This window comes from Phoenix dactylifera, chromosome 3 (assembly GCF_009389715.1).
Source record: "Phoenix dactylifera cultivar Barhee BC4 chromosome 3, palm_55x_up_171113_PBpolish2nd_filt_p, whole genome shotgun sequence".
In the NCBI taxonomy this organism is placed as follows: Eukaryota; Viridiplantae; Streptophyta; class Magnoliopsida; order Arecales; family Arecaceae; genus Phoenix; species Phoenix dactylifera.
Window position 1 is genome coordinate 18759932 of NC_052394.1, and position 17870 is coordinate 18777801.

At 38.9% G+C, this 17870-nt stretch overlaps 3 protein-coding genes across 7 annotated transcripts; 1 reads left to right on the forward strand and 2 right to left on the reverse strand.

Annotated features, from left to right (window-relative positions):
- Positions 1-515: 515 nt before the first annotated feature.
- LOC103716700 (pentatricopeptide repeat-containing protein At1g11900) lies at positions 516-5812 on the reverse strand. Of its 2 annotated transcripts, XM_026808303.2 has the most exons (3): positions 5390-5812; positions 2532-2810; positions 516-2387 (listed from the first exon to the last, which is right to left on the reverse strand). In XM_026808303.2, exons 1-3 carry the CDS (start codon positions 5603-5605, stop codon positions 1716-1718), a joined length of 1167 nt encoding a protein of 388 aa, XP_026664104.2. In that variant the 5' UTR covers positions 5606-5812; the 3' UTR covers positions 516-1715. The 2 variants fall into 2 exon arrangements, with proteins under 2 accessions (XP_026664104.2, XP_038980810.1); XM_039124882.1 differs by having other exon boundaries at positions 516-2810.
- A 1263-nt stretch (positions 5813-7075) lies between these two features.
- LOC103716699 (E3 ubiquitin-protein ligase Praja-2) lies at positions 7076-13075 on the reverse strand. 4 transcript variants are annotated; one of them, XM_008804802.3, is made up of 4 exons: positions 13040-13075; positions 12696-12742; positions 8978-9040; positions 7076-8871 (listed from the first exon to the last, which is right to left on the reverse strand). In XM_008804802.3, the coding sequence occupies exon 4, from the start codon at positions 8864-8866 to the stop codon at positions 7256-7258; it is 1611 nt and encodes a 536-aa protein (XP_008803024.2). In that variant the 5' UTR covers positions 8867-8871; positions 8978-9040; positions 12696-12742; positions 13040-13075; the 3' UTR covers positions 7076-7255. The 4 variants fall into 4 exon arrangements, with proteins under 4 accessions (XP_008803024.2, XP_008803022.2, XP_008803025.2 ...); XM_008804800.3 differs by having other exon boundaries at positions 12696-13056; XM_008804803.4 differs by lacking the exon at positions 13040-13075 and having other exon boundaries at positions 8978-9035; positions 12696-13033.
- Positions 13076-14028: 953 nt separating this feature from the next.
- On the forward strand, positions 14029-16351 carry LOC103716698 (protein SRC2). Its single transcript, XM_008804798.4, has 3 exons — positions 14029-14247; positions 14381-14846; positions 15712-16351. Exons 2-3 carry the CDS (start codon positions 14390-14392, stop codon positions 16200-16202), a joined length of 948 nt encoding a protein of 315 aa, XP_008803020.2. The 5' UTR covers positions 14029-14247; positions 14381-14389; the 3' UTR covers positions 16203-16351.
- The last annotated feature ends 1519 nt before the right edge of the window (positions 16352-17870 follow it).

The window sequence follows — 17870 nt, forward strand, 5'->3', positions numbered from 1 at the left end:
GGCAGCAGAAATTACAACCAACGATTAATTTCAATGGCATGATTGGTATCGGAGCATGTGTAGTTTATTTCTTTTCTCTGAGGTGGTCGTTATTCCTCATAGATTGCTTTTCCGCCAGACCAATAAGAGGTCAGCAGTTTCCAATAAGCGATTCCTGAGCGCGAGTGCTAAAAATAACGCATATTTATTTGGCATTGGGAGAGGACTGGGTCAATAAGTTTTCCAGAAGTTTAACACCATTCTTCCATTTTGGCACACATTCCCCCTCACCAGTACAATATCGGTTACCAAACTAGAAAAAGAGAGGCAAAAGAGAGGCTATAGGCGGATCTAGAGGGGCGAGTGGCTAGGGAAGAGACCACCCCCTACTGTGTGATATTTGATCGATGGGCGGAAACGAAGTGGCTCTTGAGACTAAGCACATTTTTAGAAAGAGTCATGATGCTACAGATTGAATGGCCGCTTATGCGGCCAACCACGCAGATGGTACCCTATGGACTCAGGTTGAGGATTTGCCTAGAACATTCCGTGATGTTTTATTTACTGACTTTGTTGGGTGTGTTCGGATTCGTGTAGTTTGACATGCCCGCCTTAGCCCAAAAAAGAAAAGAAAAAAGAAAGAAAAAAAAGAAAAAATGAGAGTCTATAATACACATAGATCAAGTGGGTGTTTTCTTCCATTCTGGTTTAGCATATTGTGATGCGTATCTTCAGAATTAGCCAACCGCTCTGCACGATGTTCAGCTTCTCAGATGGGAGATCATAAATCCATGCAGCTGAGTACTAAAAATCTAGAGCAAAATCTAGAGCCCTCAACAATAACTTGGTCCAGTCATTCAATAATAGCTATTTTCAAGAGCTCCCCACCAGTGGCTGTGGAATCATTTACAATCAGTGCTCAGGCATCCTAATAATATAGCTTTTAAACCTTCATAGGGGGGTGGGGTGTGCAGCTTCATGTCTTGTTGCATGGCAAATGGTTCAGTCCTTGAAACGGTGCTTCTTGAGTGGCAAATCATGGCAAGCAGGAATTCTTTTATGGTATACAATAACTTCTACAGCTTTACAAGGAAATTCTGCCCTTCTAGACTCACCAACATTAGTGTCTGGGAGACAGCTGGAACAAAGTATATGCTTGTGTCCCGTTGTTGTATCTAATACTGGCCCATAATTGCATATGCACATGACCACCAAGTTTATTCAACAGGTTTTCCAATTCTGTATACATTCAATCATTGTTCTTTTAGAACTTGATTTGCCTTCAAGCCGCAATAGTTTTACTCATAAATTAGATCAAATTTCCAGTTAGTGTACAAGACCAATCAATGCCGCTGAAACCTTCAAGAGAACCATCCTGACTTCAGTATATCACTCTTTCTACGAGAGCCCCCTTAAACTCGGTAACTTTAAAACTGCATCATCGAGACAATTTCCTTCTCTCTAGAAAACATTTCTTTGTGAATCCTTGCTGATATCCATTTTCCATTAACTCGCTAACACTTGTCCTGAAATTGAGAACTCAAGCAGCAATCTGCTTTTTGTTGTGCTGCCTTGACCGTGCACCTTTCATCACTCAAAAGTTTTATTGTTATGCAGTCCATAGGACCCATAAAAAAGAGAGGACATACTCCTGTTGAGAAAATTCTCAGCTGTGATGCCAATGGCACATAAATAAGCAAGTGCAATTAAAAATTGAAAGTTTTAGCAACCAAAGATCATGATTCCCCTGTTTCCACTTGCTTGATATGCCTTCTTGTCTGCCTTTTTCGTCTGAAATCTTCAGGACCAACAAGCTTTGAAGTGCTTGAGTTCATCTCCGCATATAAATTCAGTGCACATTCAAATTTCCCAGCCTTCTTTAGATTATTAATGAGTGCACGGTAGACATATATTGAAGGATGGAGTGATTTTTTCATCTCATGGAATATGTTGAGTGCATCTTCAGCATGCCCTGTCCGTCCAAACCCATCGATTAGTGCAGTGTAAGTTTGCAGATCCAGCTGAATTCCATTCTCGACCATTTCCCTTGCAAAAGTTCTGCACAAATCTAATCTACCAAGTCTCCGTAGACAGTTGACTAATGTGTTGTATGTAACAATATCGGGAGTATGACCGCAATCTTTCATTGATGTAAACACAGATAGCATTTGATCCACTTGACCTGCCTTACCTAATATCCCTAAAACTGTGTTGAATGTAACTTTATCCATCTTACAGTTCAGATTTTTCAGATCTTCAAATATCATCATGCTTTTATTAATCTGCCCAGACCTAGCAGTAACGAAAATCATCCTATTTATGACAGTTGGATCTCTGTGAATAGTAATTTCTGATACTTCTCTGACAAACTTGAGTACCAGACCTGAGTCAGCCACCTTCTGGAAAGCCTTTGCAACATTGACATATGAAGTTAAATCAGGAGGCAGACTAGAAAGTAGCAAATTCTTGAAGATCTCAGAAAAAATATTAAAATTGTTTGCATCGCCTGCTGCACTCAGGAGAATGTTATAAATATTGAGGCCCAGATGTACCTGTCTACCATGCAAAAGCCTCAACAAACAAACAGCATCTGATAGTTTGCCTGATCTACAGAGCCTCTCAATGTAAATACTACATATTTCCTTAGTAGAGAGAGTCTCATCCTTCTCGGTGGAAAGAAAAAGTTCAAAAGCCCTGGTCACCTCTTCTTCACCGACAGAAACCCCCGTCATAATTGACCGCGAATTCCTATGTGGAGGACAAAACTTGTACTCGATGGTAGCAGAAGGTAAGAAATCATTACCCACAAATGGGATGCACACGATATATCTCTGTAGTAACAAAACTAAATGTCAGTAATAAGCATGTAATAAGACTCCACTAAAGAACTTAGTCACAAAAAGTAGGAAACAAAAGCAACAAAACAAACAGAGAATCAGCTAATTGATGAGACAATATGATTCAAAGATTCTAAAATGTACTCCCGCCTGTTGAGAATTCTGTTCAACTGAAACACTAACGTATAGATGTTGAAATCAGATTGGGTAAGACAAGTCGGAAAAGGTTGTCAGTGACTTAGAGTGAGGAGAAAAGAAGAAAAGAAGGAAAAGAAAAATATTCTGCCGACCGAGCAACTTTCCATTTCACCGACTCAGCTAACTAAATGGCTGAATCAGTCCTTTTGAACATAGTGGAAAAAGTGAGCTCCATGATACCATATGAAAGGTTCCAGAATCATGTCCCGGGTTATACTAGAGAATAAAAGGGATGGCAATCACCTCCCAGATGCTAAATTCACAGAAGAGTGCTGCAAAGAAATATATGTTTAAAAATACATATGCTCCCTAGTCCCTACTCACTTGATACCAAATATATAGCATTATACGGACATTTTAAAATCTTTAAATCCTATCATGAATAATTTTATCATCACCTTTCTTAACTTGACTCAAAACCTCTGAACCAATGAAAAAGGAGAAAACTATACACATTATGGAGACAATTTCGCAACCATGTTGCATTACTTTTATAAGTGCTGACAACAGGACCACAGGTGGTTCCAACAAGGCTTAATTCTTGGTGATGTTTAGAAGGCAACCTATCTGCAATGAAGAAAACACCTAAAGAATTATAAAAGGCACAGAAGACATCACTTGGAATAGTAAACGAGTATACATTGATATTTCTTGGATTAGCAAAGAAAAATAAAATGTTCAATAGTCTACATCCAAAGGCCATATTACATGGATAATCGTTCTCCAACCCAACATTCATTTGTTCTTTAGGGCAATTACAGCCCAAAAAGCTAAAGTCCAATCCTTACATAAAGGAGGCAGGGTGCCCTCAGATCCTTGCCATCATAAGACATAAAACAGCATGTCATCCCTATGACTTCCAGCTACTTGATGCACTTTGTCTAAATCTATTAATTCCAGGCACGGAAAGTAAGGGTTCCTTCTGCTATCAAAAGCATGAAATTAACAATTACTAAGATAAAAATGCGACAATAAGCACTAACGGCAGCATTCCACTTCTCCCACATAACTTTGTTATAACTCTATTTATAGTTTAGAAAAACTTATCAAATTGATGAATACAGAAATAAGATACCCTGAGTTAAGCATTAAAGTAACCCTTTTACCATTTGGCATTGGTTGATGAATCATGCTTCACCATATATGGGTATTATAAGCTACATTATCTAGAAAATCTTTTATTATAGCACTCATCCATGGCCCCACCTCTTCTCTAATGTTTCAACAAAACGATGCCCCCTATCATTATTTTATCATCAAAGCAACTCATGCGTTACCTTGTAATGTGACAATTCCATGCAGCCACCTTAGTCCTCTCATACCCATCATGCTCATCTTATGTCTTTTTGTAGCTCCACATCATGAACCATGAAAAGATGTTATGTCTAAATCTGAAAGGCAATATGATGATCACATAATACCACTATGAGTTCCTCCAACATTCTAATAAGAAAAGATCTTGCTTCCTTAAATATTTCCTCAGCTATTCAAAATAGTGATCAACCAGACACTAATCTTATTGATATACATTAAATCACATACAAATAACATACACTATGCACCTCAATCTAAGTATCAACAGTAAGTTGTACATAGCTACGGGCTTAGGGTCAAACCTTATGTATACCCATTATTCTTAGAGAATCTGATAAAATAGCTTTAACCAAACCCAACATTTATAAATCTGCATGTAATCAATATTCAATATCTATATGCTTGAATGCACATAACGAATAATCAACAGGGCCAAGATAAAATTGATGTTGGCAAAATGCATCCAAGAGCCAGGTCTTGACTTGGAATAACATATTATCATGTCCAGGTAACAATGGTGAGCCCTCTTTAATACCATATAGAAGAAAGTAACTTCATTCAACAAAATTTAATTACATTTACAAGAGGATGCCTCCTATATGCAAGTTATTAAGACATGACTAAAATTTATCATGATACTTCATATGAATTGAAATCAAAGCAACCTAAATAATTCCATATACTTTCTCTGTCTTAAACAATGACCGCAGTGATTCTTGAAGAAGACCTGCTCATAAAATCACGTTATATGATACAAATAAACAGGTGACAATTAATATCCAAAATGACAACTTTGAAGTCAAAATTTAGTTTCAACTATCTGAAATATCTACGTTCCTGTCAATTCTCTAAGCTCAAACACCTGAGCAACGTCCCCCCCCCCCAACCCTTCTTTTTTTTTTTCCTTCTGGTGAATAGAAACATATCCCTTACAACGATCCAAAACAACCCAGAGCATGTTACTTATTCTTGAATCATTCTTTATCTAATATGAATCATTGCATATTACAAACAAGTAAATGATCATTAGGAAATGAGAGAGCTAGGAGATAGAGACTCACCCGAGAAGGAGCAATCAAGAACCGGTAATTCATCAATCTCGAAGAAGCTAAGCTGGAAAACCGATTGAGATGATACCCAAGACAGCTCCTTTCTCTGGAACTTCCCATCAAGAAAAGATCTTTTTTAAAGACCCTAATGCAGGCATCTCTTCCGATGGCCGAGCCAAGATATTGGGACCGACTCCATCGGGATAAGAGCGTCGCCGGCAATCTCATCTCTCCTCCCTGAGATTGGTATAACTCTCGCACCCCAGGGCACCAGGCGCGCTAAGACTTCCACCGGCTCAGGGGAAACGCCGCGCGAGCATCTCCTCCATTGCGGGATATCCCGGCCACGTGACGGTACTCCAGATATCCCAGACTAGCATCGCCATTGGCGCAGGAGGATGCCGAGAAAAGCCCTAAACTCGGTGATTGAGCTAAACCCAGAGCCTCAATGGACTAGGGATCCAAAGCAGAGGCCAGCCTACCACCATCATGGTACAACAAAACATAATCTGACACGTGGACACCGTGAGGCGAACGAGTAAATGGTTGGCTGTGATCCTCAATTGCCTTTTTCCTTTTGTTTTCCTTCTTCTCGTCCACGTAATTTGATAAATAAACATGATTTTCTCTCTCTTTCAAAGTACAATTGAAGTATTTTTTTAAAAAAAATATTATTTATATGATCTTGCATCGTGTGCAGTTTTTCTCTTTAAACTAAACTTTACCGTAGATATTTTAACTCTTACTTAACTAAACAAAAATATTTTAGTAACTCAAAAATATCACTCAAAATCACTCTATGACTCAGATGGTATGTTGAATTCTGGTAACTCTCTAAGTACTTGCATTATAATTTCGTACTGTATCGTACTGACACTGTGTTAGTGTGGCATTGGTACAGAGTTCGATACCGAGACGATAAATTTTGATGGTAAGCCTAGAAAACAGTTGAGTGACTTTTTTTTTCGCATGATTTTTCTGCCATAGAATTGCTCTTTTAAGAATCAATTACCATTAACCAATGTGGAACTGTAAGCTGTTGGTTTCCACCATGCTGCCAAGTGCTACATAGTGTCATTTAGATTGATGCTGTTAAACCTTAACAAGGATGAGACTCATGCATTGATAAACTGGTAGCACCCATAGCAACAACATGAACCTGTAGCACCCATAGCAACAACATGAACCTCAAAGCAGAGGTCACCATGTACCACACTTCCCACATGTTAGTATAGATACACAGGAGGTAGGCAGCTGGGTAAGGGAACCAGGAGATGAAGCCTTTTCCCTTATCTTTTTGATGGATGGTCTGCAGGCTGCCGGTGGGCAACAGATGGAAGCCAGCCCTCCCACAATCGAGGACAGGAATGTGATTGCAGAAGATGCAATAACACTCATCAATTCAAATAGGTAAATAAATAATCAAACATAAGCGACTTCTTTGTCAGAAATGCCTGATCAAAAAATTGCACCAATTCCATCTTTTATCGAGATCACAAACTCTTTATGATTAAGCCAAATGCTACTTCAAGGTTTAAATCCAGCAGATTAGCTCTGCTGATATGTCACACGAGACCACCAAAAGAGTACCCTCCAAGTGCTCTTCCATGTTCTTCAGACTTCCCCTCTAGTTTCAGGTTTCACATTATATGATGTGAACTCGAAAAACAAGCATCCAAGTACCAGACAATATGCAACTAAATCAAACAAGATAGCCAGGTGGCAGGCACCAACACTCGGTGAAAAGCAGCGTTAGAAAATGACAAGCATGGAAAGCACACCCCAATATGAAACTTTACAGAAGTGTTAGCACAAAGAACTGTCGCAAACAAGTAACCAGTACAATCAAATAATACATAAATTGAACGGTGATTACACTTAAAAAATAGACCACCATCTCCTGTTTCTATCAGCTGAAGCTTGGTTGCTCAGAGACCTGTGAAGCTGCTGGGAATCCGGTTCCCGAGTATTGCAGTGGATCCTTCCTTCACTCCTAGGGTTTTGGAACCATAGAACGAGAACCATACCAACAATACTAACAATTGGTGCAGCAGCAAGAAACAGCCATCCACCTCTGCTACCCCCTCTGCTTGATCTATCGGCTACCTGCTCAGTACCATCTGAACTACCCTGCTGCACTCTTCCATGACTGGGTTCATGACCTTCATCAGTTTCCATCTCACTTAATATTTCATATGAACTTTCCTCAGCCGGGTCCGGCTGCTGGATATCATGCATTTCATTTCTGCTCATCATGTTCCTCTTTCCCTCATATTCTGGGTCATCTGTTGGAAGTTCATACCGGCAAACTGGGCATGAATTCCTTGCAGCTAACCATGGCAAGATGCAGGATGGATGGTACAGGTGCTTACAAGGAAGCTGCTTTGCTTCAGTATTGATGGGTAATGGATCCTTACAGACTGCACAGATCAAGCTACCGTTCCTCTCATGGTCCTTGGAAATGATCACAGAAGGGAGACTCGCCACAAAAGATGCTGCTGCTGGTGGTGCTCCTCTTCTTGAGCCATCATTTTCTGCAAGCTGCTCAAGGAGTTCCTCAAAACCTCTTGCATCAAGATAGTCACCTGGATTCCCAACATAGGGAGGTCTTAAGTCTGACTCTAAGTCAGCAAAGATATCAACATATTGTACTTGTTGGCTTGCCCCCATCCTCCAGTGAACCCAGGCACCATCTTGAGCTCCTCTCTCACCAATACCACTTGGACTACTACTAGCATCCTGGAACTGCTGATGCTGGTCCACAAAAGCATTATTTTCATCAAAATCGGCCTCTTCCCACTCTCCATCTTCTTCATCTTGGTCATCTGAGTTCCATTGGTCCAGACCTGCATGCATTGGGTCGATATCTGTATCTGTAAAGACATAGCTCTCACCGTCAAGTTGAACGAACATTTCTCTATCGAGTAAACTATTTCTATCCAAGGAAGCATCCGAGTCTCCTCCATAGCCTCCAAAACTTATGTTTGAGTCACTCTCACCAAACATGGAGTCCATGTGATCAAGACCATCGCTATCATTATCAGATAAAGTCCTATGCCATCTTCGAGACCTGCTTCGAGTTGCATAATATCTTGCACGCTGCCGGACAGTAACTGAGGAATCACCTTCGAAAAGAGACTCATGATTCTGGCTGGCCAAATTGATAAGATGAGAGAACTGCTGTGAGAATGAGTCCTCCATCAATTCTGAGCTACCAAACCTGGATCTTCCTCTCTGTCGCCTCCTCCGGTGTATATCGCTTAAAGTGACATTCCCCTCATTATCTTCAAGAACCATAATTTTACACTCTCTGCATATGGATATTGCTTCAAAGCCCTCATTCACCTCAGCCTCCAGAGAGAAAGCTCTTCTGCATACCAAGCAGTGTGTCTCCTGTTGGCTGGAACGATGGGATGAATTGCTGCTTAGTTGTGCATGCTCCAGTGACAGCGGGGACTCATGAGATACGAGCTGAGATTCAGCATCCATTTGGACTGCACCAAAAAAGGAAAGATTTAGAAGTGAGTTGATTTGTCAAGAAACAAGCTAATGTGAGGAAAAGAAAAGGAAGAAAAAGAAACACTGAAGGAAGGAGAATACCCTCTAGTGGCTACTGATACAAGTACTCAAGGACTGATCAAAGCAGTTCTGGCAGTAACTAGCCTGCCAAGTCGAAGGTTAGTCAAAAGAAGATATTTGGTGAAGTTTTACATAGTTGTCCTTGGCACAACAAAGATATAAAAAAAAGGTAATATTCTATTGATATAAATCATCAAAAATAGAGCTTATAGTCCTGAAGAACCAGTTTCAGGCATGTGAGATTAGTAAAACTCTTAATCCATTCAAGTATTAGCCATAAACTAAAAACACCATTCAGAAATGGTTAGTGAAACATGATGAGCAACAGAAAACCACAAAAACTCCTTTAAATAATATGCCCTTAAGAAATTGACTCTAGGAGTTTGTATCTGTTCAAGCAAAAGTCAAAGCCATATGCAATGGTACAAATGGGATGGCTTGAAATCAACCAAACTTATGATAATGCCTACAGCCCAACTTGGATATGAATACCCATCATAACCTATTTAAGTTGAACAAAACCAACAAAAGTACCATAACATGGACCAACTGACTAAGGGAGATAGAAGCATCAGTGATATCATAGTTTATTAGCAGCCAGAACCACTAGTAACCATTTCCCATTTTGGTTGTGGTGATGGGCAATCGATTAAGATGAAAAATTAAATATATACACAAGCTAGCACATACTTATCCACATGGCAGTGTGCTTGTGCATGCATCACTCCACAAGCAAGCTCCCAAAAAAAAAAAAGCATTAATGCAGTTTTACTTATATCAGGCACATCAAAAATCTTATCATCTCCCTTAAACATCACAAGAAGAACTGAAGATAGGACATGCAACTTTAATATATCACATCAAGAGTCAATACTCAAGAACTGTATGTCTCAATTGTTAATAAAGACATACAATGTTGCTGAACTAGCAGTCGACTTTTACATCTTTAAACAAAGAATTAGGTGGCTACTATCCAAAACAAACTAATTCTAGGAGCTCACTCAAAAAAGCTAGCTAAAAGGTATCATTTAGATTCCTCAGCCCTGTACAAGAACTCAAGATCTCCCCTCACGCAACCAATGTAAGACCAAACACACGCCCGCACAGGTCGTCATATATCCCTCTTGTTTAAGCCCCTAGTATCCTTGCCAACCTAACAGTCCTGATCTAATACAATCCTATTACAAACACCATGGTCAGTTTGTGGTCAGCCCTAAATGAGCCCTTGTCCGAGTATCCAAGCTCTCCCTAGAGCACCACCAATGTAGGTCTAACACATGCCTACAAGAGTCCTTGCCCATATGGATCAACTTGTCTTTTATTTCAGGTTATGGATCTCCTTGTCTTTATTCATATAACATCAAATCAAAGAAATCTGCGCCTAGGGAAAAGTTATTTGCTGTGAAAGCAAACAACCGAGCCTACCTCTTTTGTCCCCTCACCCAAAGCAAGCCCAGCCTGTCTCATTGCAGCTCCTCTAAGCTGGCCGCATCAAAAGCTATGCCAGATGCATATGATAAATCCTTTGATTTGTCCATCAGATAGAGATAACAAGAAAAAAGAATAAAGAATTTAAAAGAGTCATATTTCTCTGCAACATGATCATAAGGAATTCAAGCACATTTGGCTCAAAATGATGAAACCAAATCCATGCCTTTCCACCTTGTGTTTTCCTTTAATAATATATGTAACAGGAAGTCTAAGCACTCATAAACATCAAAAACCATCAAAACAAAGAAATCCAAAATCAAGTAAAATGATGACATCTTGCAAGAGTGGGGTTTATATATATCACTATATGTTCCTATCAAAAGCAATATTCTCCATCATAGAAAGATTTTTTGAATCCATTACAGCTCTCCAAGTTAGTTTCCTCAAAAAAGATTTCAACAGCCAACATCAGCCTCATCAGGTGATATAGAGAGATAATGCTTCTAAGAATAACTAATGGTTTTTTATGTTCTTAAACTAAGGTAATAAATAGTAATGTCCCTCGATTAATGATACAGTGATTATGTCCTTAAATACATGGAGAGCTGATGTCCACAAACTCATGAGGCATACTGTTACATCCTTAATTTAGGATACAATTCTGGCAATGTCCCTAAAACAATGACATAAACTGGTACTTTCTTAAACCAAGGATGGATTAACCTACAAGACAGATCTAGTCTATGCAGGGTAAAATATATGAGACAAGTAAAAGATGAGAAACTTTCATGATTGACTCTCAACTAATACTTTGGCAAGAGAAGATTCTGGCACTAATCCTAAATGACCAGCTGAAACAGGATGAAAGTCCTTCCTACTGGTTATGCAATTTACACTCATGAAATTTGAAAGGAACCTGCCAAGATATTTCCTAGACATGGAATAAGTCAAGACAAAAAGTGAAGGTAAGACCATAAGATTCACAGAAAAATCTCATTAATCTCTGAGGTACAAATTACAAGCCCAGAGGCCAACCTGAAGCATAAACTCAACTTCTTTAGCTTAGAACATGAACTGATGATTTGCTTGAATAAAATATCATGGATCAATACATCCTCAAACAAAAGTTTGAGCTAACTAGCAACATAATTAATTACATGATTCTCTAACTATCAGGATTCAAGAATCTACCAAGAAAAAGTCCCATTATGCAGAAATTGGCAGTTAATGTTCTCCCTAAACAAATGTTGTCACCCATTACATCTATAAGCAGAAATTGGCAGCTAATGTCCTTGACTAACAACATTAAGTAACGGAATGATTCATTTATCAGAAAGTCAAGAATTCACAAGAACAAGGTTCCCATCATGTAGGCTTGACAAGTATTTTTGCTCTTTTATTTTTTAATGCTAACAGCATCATCTAAAAGGACGATCCTTACTTTTAACATACAATTCTCAAATTCTAGAAGCTATATCTTAAAAATCTAAAATCTTCTTTTATTCTTTTTGTTAGCTTACCTATAATCCAATCCTTTAGCAAAATTACATTTAATTATATAATATCTAACTTGGTTATCTTGCAAGATGCTAATGGTGTCAGTAATATACATATACTTGCCAGATCCTTCTTGTTAGTAAAATATGCTTCATCTGTGAATTAATTATTGCATATTTTGGTAATTTTATAGTAAATGTTTTCTGAACAATATGTGATCCATCTCCTGTTCTCTGATCCACAATGTCCAACATTGACATCCATGTTAGTATCCTAGCAGCATAGTTTAATCTAATACTTGGAAGATGTTATACAACATAGAAATAAAACTCATATTTCTAGGAAGACAAAGTTACCCACTTTCAATTAACCAATAAAGTCAATGATTTTCTCTCCAACGCACAGCAAAAGTATGATCTCCAGTAAACCTCAACAGACATCTTCCTTTCATGGTCTACAGTCCCATACAAATTCCACTAACACTCAACTCTATACACACGGCATTGTTTATTTTTGCGCTCAAAATAGTGCTCTTTGCACAGAACCTGTACTCCTAGTACTCTAGATTTCTAACTCTAAGCAACTTATCAGACATATTCCAGAAAATATAAGATTAAAAGCCCAGAACCTCACAAGCATGTCTTCTGATAACATCCATCGGGGTGGGGGGAAATAAAATTGGTATAAAAACAACAACAACAGAAAAGCATATTAAAGAAAGGGGGAAATGAATTTTTCTTAAAAAACCAGCCATTCGAACATAATAATTTCACATAAAATAAAGATTCGAAGATTGTAAGATGTTTATTACCCCACTAAAATTTTGCTTCCATTGGATCAGCTCGGAGGACCAGGATCCTGAGAACGAATTAGGCAAAACGAAACCGTGGAGTCAGGAAAGGACGAATCGGATCGAGAACCAAGGACCTTACTTGAAAGCGTCGGAAAAATTGAAAATTCGGATGGGGAAGGGGCACCTAGGTTCGTCGTCAAGATCTAGGGTTTTAGTTTTCGAATCGTTGCAAGCGAGGGATCTAATCTAAGGGATCGGAGAGATTGGGATTCGATGCAGACGGGTAGAAAAATAGGTTTTTTTTCGTCGGAAAGACTTCTTTGTGGAAAGGAAACGGTAAAGACCGATGCTTAGTAGCTTACCATCCTTCTCACCAACCCCGCTCAAACCGACCGGCACGTTGGGGCTGGAAACGGACCGGATTTATTCCGGATAACGTCTCTTTTGGGGGGATATCTTATACGTGTACCCCTCTCATAGGTTTGTGCATAATGTATTAAATATTTTATTTATTTATTTATTTGTTTATTATCCTAGAATGCCTGATGCTGATATTTGGTATGGTTGAGATTTGACGACATGAGTACATGTATAGATTGCCATACATGTTGAGAAGGTATTCTTGTCTTAATTATGGTTATATAATTAATTTTATATTAAGGAAATTTGCACAAAAAGGAATTTAGAATATCAATAATACCAACATCTGGTCCATGCATGATATCTTTGCTAGAGCAAATTTCCATATTCTAGAATATTTAGGTTTGGATTCAAAAATATTTTTGTTAGGGCAAAAACATTAACATCTAAAACGAATAATCCAAAAAAAATCAAGAATAAGACATTAGGAGATGTCTCTAAGAATCAGTCACGCAGTTTTCCTCTCTCTCTCTCGCTCTATATATATATCTTGATCTCGATCTCGATCTTACCTAGGAATCATATCGTCAAAGATTTGAAAGTCAAAATTGACATTATTGTTATGTTTAGGGAATGTTTAACTAAAATGATAAATTTTAACCATATTTTGAATAGCAATTTCTCTGGTAATTCTTTTTTTTAGTGGTCGAATGGTCTATTTACTCCAGCTGGACATGCTCCCTGTAGGGTTTTTTGTCAGCCTTACATGATGATGTACTAATTTAAAGCTTCTCCTGCGTGATATGTTCCATGTAACCATCAGGAAAGATAGGAGGAAGCAAGGCCCACATGTTTTTGAGTCAAATCATGGCACCTTGCCATGAAATTTTAACAAAGTGGAGGACAAGTGAGGTGCACTCTCAGTGATAAGACTCAATCTCACTTGTTTGTATATAAAAGAAATGAAGACCATGATAAAGGGACAGAATTGAACATTCACTCTGTTGTATCTTGTGAAAAGCAAATCCAACATATTCTATTCTGATCATCTCTCTCTTTTTTTCCCTCAAAAATCTAATTCTCCTTGTCTAATGAATTGCTTTTCCGTGCACTTTCACTTGCATCTTCTGTTTCCCACACTCAGCAGATCAGCATACGATTCTTCTTACGACGAGGGTGATTGGTTCCTTCAAAAGTGCTTGTCTTGTGGGTAGGAATCTCCTCCTTGTCAAGAAAAGCAGTCTTATTCTGTTTCTTTCTCTTCTTTCCAATCCCCACTTTACTAGAAGAAACCTTGTCGCATGTGTTTTGTTTAACCTTCATCTCGTTCTCCTTCGAAACAGCTCGTCAAAATGGCAAAAATTCGCATCGAGGTTTGCGTGATCTCCGCTCGCGGCCTCCATCGATCATCATCTTTCTTGAAGCCCCAGTGGTTTGCTGTCGGGTGGATCGATCCCAACAACAAGTACTGCACGAAGATAGACAACTCTGGGAGCTCGAACCCAACATGGGAAACCAAATTCTCAGTATCCATTGATGACACAAACTCCAACCTGCAAGGCCTGTCATTGACCATAGAAGTGTACAGAAGAGAACCGATATTCCTAAGGGAAAGTTTACAAGGAGCTGCAGTTGTGCAGCTCAGGGAATTTCTGGCCAAGTTCTATAAGCATGCAGAGCCATCAAGATCAGGTATTGAGGAGACTGGAAGTTTCCAACTAAGGAAGCGGAATTCCGGGAAGCCACGAGGATTTGTTGACATCTCTGTTCGCATCATGGAGGAAAGGGAGGTCGTAGCTTCTCACCCAGGTACTGTGGTCCATTATATGACATTAACAGCAGTTTGCTGACCTTTTTATTTAGGTGAAGAACAGCTTTATGCTAATTTAACTCGAGCTATTCTCTCACAGTAGGCCATGTGTGTGAGCTGCTGGTCGCATGAGAGCTGATGAGGCTGATCTGCCAAAAATTATTTGGAATTTTTTTTTGACAAAGTTATCATCAAATAGTTGGAATCAAATTGATGGTGCTTAACGACAATTTAATATGTTTTGAGTAAGACTGCAGGCATGGTGTTTAATATTTTAGAACTAGTTTTTATGGGTGTTATGTCTTTCTCCACCTTTTTTATGCTCCTTATGCGTTAGCCAGACCTGCCTGCGAACCCAGTTATAGAGATATCGTTATTCATGATGATCCTGCTGGTTCCTAGGTAGATCTGATTCAAGAATGCTCATTCCACCATTCTCCAATGATTTCTACCCCTCGTAGCATGCCAATTGTTCCTGCAATGGCTTAAGAACAGGTTTACCAGAAAAAAAAACAAAGCCAAAGAAAAGAACCTTATTATAAACTACCCAAATAGTTGGTAAATTAAGTTTAGTCGAAGAAATAAAGTAGTCCTCTCCTCACGGGCTGCAAGCTTAACCCACTCATGGAGACTAGTAAAAAAAATTAACAATCTAGTTTGAGCAACTGAGAATTGGAAACGATCATAGAGAAGGCAATCAAGCTGCAGACTTTTTGATTCTCTGAAAGAAGATACTTTCCTGATAACTTATTCAAATCCTTGCCATGTACATGGATACGATCTATCATGAGAAATATGTTTTTGACCGAATTTTTTTCTTTGGTTTTTAATGCATGACCAGTTACTATTTACCTCCCTTTGCAGGTCTGGTTGAAGGATCCAGGCACTCAGATCATACGAATGGAATCAGACTGGCCATAGAAGATGGCCCTGTGATAGGTTTTCCAACCCAACCTGAGCAACCTCCCCCTGGCCAGTTTGGAGGTTACAGCCAAAACAGCTATCCTTACGGCCATCCAATCCCACCCCCTGTGAACCACCCATACCCATCAGAATCAGGAACAGGGTACCACCGGCCTCCAGCTCCACCACCACCTCCACCTCCACCGCCCTCGAATGCCGGCTTCCTGCCACCATTATTCCCGGGAACAAGCCGCATGCCGGAGAACTATGTGAATCTCCCACCTTCAGGGCCTCCAGGGCACAGCAGTGGACCAGGCTTTGGGATGGGGATTGGTGCAGGGGCTTTGGCTGCTGGGGCTGCGATATTTGGTGATGACTTCATGTCGAGCACGAATATTCCAGCAGACTTCGAAAGCGGCAGCCTCATTGTTTCTACAGATCCTCCCTTCTAAGTTCTAATCTTTAAGGATGTTGTCTCAGTAAAGTCTGATTCTGTTGTTTCTTCCTGTATCTTGTAGTCTGAGACTGTGCATAATCACCTGTCAACAAGATTTCAGCTCCAGCTAGTCTCTATAATTAATGAAAAATTTCTGTTCTTATATCATGGAATCATTAATGTTACATCAAAGGCCTAAACCAGAGCAACTTATGGAGGACTAGAAATCATTCCATTTTTTTCAGTGGAATATGATCAGTGCAGCAACACTCTCAGGAACTTCAAAAGTGAGTATCAAACTGCTGCATGGCAACCAGCCGACTGACTTAGATCCCAATTTTCATTTCAATCCTTTTAGGTTTTAGAGTATTCTAAGATGGCAATAGCTAAAGGCTCGTTTGGATTGTAGGAAAAAGTTTTCCATTGTTGGAATATTTTTTCTATGAAACCGATGCCTGGCTATATGATATCTGAAAAAGTGATTTTTGCATACTTAGTTGATTACGAAAAAATGACATATTTCAATATGGCTTATATTTGGTTGAGCATCTATTTTTTTGAAAAAATTATGCAAAATGATATCCTTAATTTAAGAAAATGGAAAAAAATTATCCTATTTTCGACCGGTGGAAATTGAACTTTCTCATGTTTTATATGAGTTTTTTCTTTTCTATAAAATATGGAAATCTTATCCCTATGGAAAAGTTACTTTTCCAATTTCTTTTTCTTTAAAAAAACCAACCAGATATGAGGTATTTCTTCACTTTTTTGTTGGCCATATTTTTCTGCTTGCTCCTACAATCCAAACGAGTCCTTAGTTCCATAGAAGTAAAAGAGCCCATTAATTTCCAATCAACTAAAGGAATTCAACTTACCCTTTAAAATGGTTTTGCCGGCACGTAACAAACCAATAAACAAGAGTGTGGCAAGCATAGAGCAGGCCATAGATTATTGGATTCAAAAAAGCTAAACAACAGCACCGCCACCAACACCCTGCTGCCCCAAAGAAATCACCTCGGCCTAAAGGCAGGCAGAAACAAAAGATAAATTTAGGAGGAAAAGGCAAAAAAAAAAAAAAAAAAGCCGGAAAGTATTTTTTTAGGTTTCTTAGTTTTGTATAAGTACTCAAAATTTCTTCGACGAATAACTAATGTGGGATTAAATACACGCTTGTACAAGTCTTCACATACTCTCCCCATTTAAGTCTTAACGTCCTCGTCAGACTAAACGTTCAAATCCATTCAAATCTAATCACAACCGCCACAATTGATTCATGGTCAACCTCCATGAACCCATATTATAGTATCTCCCAGCCACATAGTTTATGGGCCGAGTTCACTCTGATACCATTATTCATATGACTTCCCCCAAAAAAGATAGCAAGAAGATTTTTTTTGTTTATTTATTTCTTAGTCCTGAATAAGTACCCAAGATCTTCTCGGCAAATAACCGACATGGGACTAAACACAGACTCGCACAGATTCTTACACATAGATTCACAATATAATTGATAATTTTTTAAAAAAATGTGAAAGCTACCAAGGTAAAACTCCACCTTGTTTTTTGTTGTTGAGTAAACTACAACTTTTATTTCAGATAAGCTAACCAGACTGAATGCAGTCCAAATCCTGATAAGGCTCATAAACTTTGATACCAGACCCTGAACTACTATACAATTGAGTTA

What these genes read in the sequence shown, in the direction of transcription:
- LOC103716698 (XM_008804798.4), top strand. Translation starts at nt 14,390, where the DNA reads ATGGCAAAAATTCGCATCGAGGTTTGCGTGATCTCCGCTCGCGGCCTC. An exon ending in GGTCGTAGCTTCTCACCCAG is followed by an intron (nt 14,847 to 15,711) that starts GTACTGTGGTCC and finishes CTCCCTTTGCAG; the next exon opens with GTCTGGTTGAAGGATCCAGG.
- LOC103716699 (XM_008804802.3), bottom strand. Translation starts at nt 8,866, where the DNA reads ATGGATGCTGAATCTCAGCTCGTATCTCATGAGTCCCCGCTGTCACTG.
- LOC103716700 (XM_039124882.1), bottom strand. Translation starts at nt 5,605, where the DNA reads ATGAGATTGCCGGCGACGCTCTTATCCCGATGGAGTCGGTCCCAATAT. An exon ending in TCTTGATTGCTCCTTCTCGG is followed by an intron (nt 2,811 to 5,389) that starts GTGAGTCTCTAT and finishes TTGTTACTACAG; the next exon opens with AGATATATCGTGTGCATCCC.